Source organism: Antrostomus carolinensis, unplaced genomic scaffold (genome assembly GCF_000700745.2).
Source record: "Antrostomus carolinensis isolate BGI_N321 unplaced genomic scaffold, ASM70074v2 scaffold45842, whole genome shotgun sequence".
Lineage (NCBI taxonomy): Eukaryota > Metazoa > Chordata > Aves > Caprimulgiformes > Caprimulgidae > Antrostomus > Antrostomus carolinensis.
This window is the reverse complement of record NW_010298484.1, coordinates 21,361-27,079: the sequence shown is the minus strand read 5'-3', so window position 1 is coordinate 27,079 and position 5,719 is coordinate 21,361. Positions and strand designations below refer to the sequence as shown.

The 5,719-nt window shown below is 46.4% G+C and overlaps 1 protein-coding gene across 1 annotated transcript in view; it reads left to right on the top strand.

Moving 5' to 3' along the window:
* LOC104520693 (retinoic acid-induced protein 3) overlaps positions 1 to 3,591 on the top strand; it is a 5,359-nt gene extending 1,768 nt beyond the window's left edge. Inside the window, exons 2-4 of the mRNA XM_029083609.1 lie at positions 817 to 1,786; positions 2,779 to 2,831; positions 3,499 to 3,591. Of these exons, the coding sequence (XP_028939442.1) occupies positions 862 to 1,786; positions 2,779 to 2,831; positions 3,499 to 3,591 (1,071 nt within the window). The 5' untranslated portion in view covers positions 817 to 861. The remainder of the gene's footprint in view (positions 1 to 816; positions 1,787 to 2,778; positions 2,832 to 3,498) is intronic.
* The last annotated feature ends 2,128 nt before the right edge of the window (positions 3,592 to 5,719 follow it).

Genomic DNA, 5,719 nt, shown 5'->3' with positions numbered 1-5,719 from the left:
GTGCTGGGTGTGTTAGACCTTGTGCATCCTTGACTCGTGGACTCCTCAAGCAGTAACTTGGTGGTTACTTCTCGTGCAATGAACAGCACTTACTCCCCTCTGGGAGGGGACTGCAGCCTTTGAGACAGTTCTTATTGCTGCACTGCCATGAAGAAGGAGGAATATGAGTTCAGGGATCATGATTTGTAGCCTATATATGCTATTTAATTTGGAGTGAGAAGAGCTATGCTGGAGGCATCCAATTTAGTTACCTACAAGGTAAAAGGCAGTTAAAGTTCCCCTTCACTCATACCTGTAAACTAAAGCCAAGAGTGTTTCAGAGAAAGTAAAAGAGCGAAAAGAAACAGAGTAATGAGTTTCCTGTTCTGCATTGCTCATCTCTGAACCTCACTAGTACAAGGTATTGATGTTGTCTGAACTTGTCAAAAGACTGTAAACTGTTTTATCACTGACAGCTGTTCTGGTATCACAAAAGTGACGAGGCAGCTCAGTCTCTGGGCTGCAGGGCACCAAGCTAATGCCTGTGAAGGCGCCTCACCTCCCTGCTCCCCACGCTCCTACGACATTGCACAACCCCAGGTGCAGTACAGAGGACATGCAAGGTGAATGGCCTCTTGATAAGGGGTTTGGCTTGCTCTTGACAGAAAGCCAATGCCACATAAGGGGATGGCTCTGCTCCCACAGCCCTGTGTCCTTAGCACTGCGGTATCCTTGCCCAGTGAGGTGGGGATGGACATCTGTCCTGCCTCTCTTTCCCCTCTGCTGGCAGCAGACAGATGGTTTATATGACAGCCTGTGTCTTTTTCTCTTCTACAGCTTTGAGGAAACATTTCACAGGGAGGTTTTCAAGAAGGCAAGAGGATGACAACGTTGCCTCCCCAAGGCTGCGGCAGCATTAATGCTGACTATTACCTGCTCTGTGACATGGAGAAGGCCTGGGGGATTGTCCTGGAGTCACTGGCTGCAGCTGGTGTCCTTGTCACCATTTTCCTCATCTGCTCACTCTTCTTTCTCATCTGTAAAGTCCAAGACAACAGCAAGCGGCACATGATCTCCATCTATTTCTTCTTTCTCTTAGGAACACTCGGCATTTTTGGTCTTACTTTTGCCTTCATCATTAGGCTCAATGACAAGACTCGCCCCACTCGCTTCTTCCTATTTGGAGTCATCTTTGCTCTCTGTTTCTCATGCCTCCTTGCCCATGCCTGCAACCTCAACAAACTAGTGAGAGGAAGAAAGCCCTTCTCCTGGCTGGTGTTGTTGCTCCTCATTGTTTCCTTTGCCCTGGTGCAAGTTGTGATCAGCATTGAGTACTTAGTCACCATGCTAGTAAACCAGAGAGACACATTTCTGAATATGAGTCCAGAGGACACCAACAAGGACTTTGTCATGCTTTTGATCTATGTGCTCTTCTTGATGGCTCTGACCTTCTTGGTTTCCATGTTCACATTCTGTGGGTCATATAAAAGCTGGAAGAGGCACGGGGCACACATCTTTGTCACTGTCCTGTTCTCCATTGCCATTTGGGTTGTGTGGATCACTATGCTCACAAAAGGCAACAGGGTTTTAAATGAAGATAGCTGGGATGATCCTGTCATGGCCATTGCTCTGGTGTCCAATGGATGGATCTTCCTGATAATGTATATCGTCCCTGAAATTTGTTTCCTTACTGCCCCTCCGAAGCTGGGAGACTACCCTCCAGAAAATGACTTCTGCCAACCCAAGTTCATAAAGCAGACAACTGGAGTGGACAACCGTGCCTACACCCAAGATGAAATTGTGCAAGGTATGATGAAGTGAAAAACTCCACTGTCCCCCAGCCCTAAGCACACACATACCTCTCATGAGCTAAAAGGGGTAGGAGGGCTACAAGAAAAGATTTGAGGACAATGGATAATTTAGAGGTAGGAAAAAGTTTCAGACTGATGAAACTTCAGAAATGCAAGTGAAAATGAATCTCCAGATAAGAGGGAAAAGAGTAAGGCCCAATGCAAAAGCCAAAGATGTGTAGGAGGAGTGGCTGAGCAGGTGACTTACTGGGTGTCAGGGCTGAGACATAAATCCTTATGATTCTGTTATGTCTGTTATGTCTGTGTAAAAATTCAGAAGTTTTTTGTTTGTCTCTTAACAATGCTCCAGCTCTTCAGACCTCTCCAGGTTGCACTTTGGAGATTATTTATTCCATTTCTGATGTGGTTCCCATTATCTATTTAAAAATAAACCCGTCATGTATAAAGGAGGCAAGGAGGTCTTACTTCTCTGTATGATTCTCATGCCTACTTGGACAAAACAAAATGTTTTCTCAATTGAGGCTTTCCAAATCTATGGGTAGGAGATGTAACTGCACTCCCCGTGGATCTGCCACTGAGATCACATTTGTCCCCTGGAGTCAGACCTCCAGGTTTGTAAAAGAATAGCCGAGAAAGGCTGTGCTTTCCCAGGGAATACCACAGAGGGGGTCTTGTGCATGCAAGTGGGAGGGATTTGGCCAGTGATGATAACAGTAATTGTGAGGCAACAGGAGGTGTCTAAACTCCAAGGCCACCTATGTCCTGTTATTTACAATACCATTCATTTCTGCTTTCATAAGAAAATATTTAATAAGTCACCCACCTCTGGATTTTAACCCATTCCTGCCTGCATATTGCATAGTTTGCAGTCTAAAAGCAGCTGCTACCATAGCCACAGGCCCTTTGAGTCTCCCTTGATGAAGTAATTCCAAGCTACCATATAATGCCAACTCACTAACTTCCCCCCCCTTCTTGTCTTGTGACTCAGGAGACACAGGAGACCTCACCTACTCCCCGTACTCTTCTCACTTTCAGATGAAGGTAAGTTCACCCACCCTTTGCCCATTTCACCACATTTAGGCTATTCTTCAGGTGCTGAAGGGAAGGGAAGGAGAAGGGGCAAAGACAGATGGACCTAGAGCAGGCTCTGTGGAGGCAGGCAGGTTCTTTGTATGGAGCCAGGTGGTACCATGGCACATGTTCAAGGAGGTGCCTGTGGCTGAGGGGAGGGAGCGGTGACATGCTCAGGGACATGGGGAGGCAAGAGGGGTCTAAAACAAAGTCTGAGGTTGTATTTTTCAATACTTCCTGGATTTGACATCACATAAGATGAAGAGTTCCCTTTCCTCTGAAGATCATGCTCCTTTCCCCAGCCTGTGCCCTGAATGTATTTCCACCAGCAGTCACTGGATGTTGCAGTGCAGATCCAGAGTGGGCAGTCTGCATGTCCCCATGTCCATTCACCAGTCCTCCTTCAGACCACAGCCTATCCAGGTCTAGGAGCTTACATCATGTCCCCACACGTCCTCTGGTGATATGTCTCCGTTACTGGTTTGCTCTACCAGGATCTTCTTCCACAGCCCCACTGATCATACTCTCAGGAAACTTTGTGCTCTGTTTCTCCCTCTCCTGTTTTGTTTTTTTAAAGCCCTATTCTATTACTTCTCTCCAGTTTTGAAAGGTAAAGATTTTATTGCTTCCTTTTCAGACCCTTGAACCCCAAAGTGATTTCTCCATCCCTCGGCCCAAGGCCCGGACAAGCCCATACCATGACTACACTGGTGGGAAAGGCCCTGTGTAGCAGCTCCACAGCAAGCAAAGAGACTAAGTGGCCATCAGCAGAGATGTGGGGAATGGGCCACGTGGTGACAAGTGAGTTGATCCCGAAGAAAAGACAGAGTGAACTCACACTGGCAAAAGAGGAGAGTGGTCCTGTTTTCCCCACACAGGCACCCTTGTAGCCCCCTCTCATTCCTCAAACACAGCTTTCAGACACCACTCTGGCCATCCTGTCCCTGCTCACCCCATTTCTCCATGGGATGAAGGTCACCTCTTCTGGCAGAGGAACATGCTGGGAAGAGCATGCTCTGGCCTATTTTCATCAGGAATGCTGTAGAGCTAGAGTAGCAGGAAGATCATCAGCTGGGTCTATGACTGGCTCTGCCCCAGCCAGGACTTGCTTTGATCAGCCTGGGCCCCTTGTCTGACCAGAGAAGAGGCAGGAGCAGGAGCATCAGCCCTACAGATCCCCACTCCTGCCCACCTGTGAACACATCTCAGGTACTACCAAGGATGCCTTTATCTATCTACCATTACTTTTGTGCCCATTCCCAGCCCTGTCTGGCTCTCCTCCCGAGATCAGTAGAGAAGAAACAGAGAGAGAGAGAGAGTATTCCTCTTTTTTTTTTCATGTTCACTTCCAATCCCTTCCTCATCATCTAGAGACCACGGTGGAGAGGGGGAAGAAAACTTAAAGACATAAAAGCATCTATACCTATTTACCCTGACACATTTTCTGATTTGCACTCTAGCATCAGCCTCCTCTTAGCTCTGACTCCTGACCATGAGCCCCAGCTGAGCTCCCCAGGGTGCCTGCCCAGCAAACTCTTCCTCCCCACCCCTGCCACCCCAGGCTGTGGATCCGTGCAGACAAAACCTCTTCCATGAAGTGGCTTGCAATACCCTGGTGGGATCTAATCCCATGCACCTTGGAGCTTTGCCTCCTCCTGAGTGTGTCTGTGGCATTAACACAAACATTTTCCAAGCAGCAGAAGGTGGACACCCTTCTTCCCAGGAGTGAGTGAGTGTGAGCATGTGCGTGTATGCACGCGTGTGTGTGTGTGTGTGTGACTGCACCTTGCCAATGAGCAATGAATCTGCAGAGTTTAATCATTCTGCAGCCTGCTTTGCATTTGGTAAATAGCTTTCCATGATATTTCATTTATAAATACATAGAGCTCTCCAGGCGGGTTTGTATGGTACACTGGTGTCTGACACAACTATATATTTATTTAGTACTTTGTATGTGGAATATTTAATTAATAAAAACCCTCACAGCCTGACTACGAGAGACTGGTGTTCTTCCTTGGGAATGTGATTCCTCTAATAGCTGGTGGGGTCACAGCAACAGCTCTTCATGGGTTGGAGTCGGCCATCTGGGAGATTGCAGTTGGCAGGAAAATGGCAAAGAGATGCTGGCTTCTTTGAAGCTGTCACTGGACCAGAGATCTGCTGCCTGAAGGAGCAGAAGAGAGTAGATTCTACATGCTACTTTTCTTGAATAAAGCAAGCTGATCCAAAGTTAGAAGTGCTTAAGAAATTAAGAAATATAAACCCAAACCACAGAAAGCAAATGAGGGAGGAAGGATGTGATCTCTTCATCACTGCATTGTGTCTGTGTCTGCTGCGTCTGTATTCCTATATTTATTTGCTTGTGCCTTGCTGGATACTTGCACAATCAAGAATAGGAAAGGAGCTTGTAGGTATTCAATTCAGCTTGTAAAAATATGTTTTTCTGGTGTTCTGAACACATGTAATATCTTTATTTGAAAGTAAATGATATCAAACCAAAATAATTATTATGATGATAATTTTTTTAAACCTCATGATTGTATGAGGCTGTAATCTCCAGTTTAGAGGCCTCCTCTCCCATGAGTTTTTACATGGTATTTTATGCTACCACATAGCCATTTGCTTCTGTGTCATGGTTTAAGCCCAGTGGGTAACTAAGCACCACAAACCTACTTGCTCACTCCCCCCGCAGTCGGATGAGGAGAGAATTAGAAGGGTAAAAGTGAGAAAACTCATGGGTTGAGATAAAGACAGTTTAATAGGTAAAGCTAAAGCTGCACGTGCAAGCAAAGCAAAACAAGGAATTAATTCACCATTTCCCATTGGCAGGCAGGTGTTCAGCCATCTCCAGGAAAGCC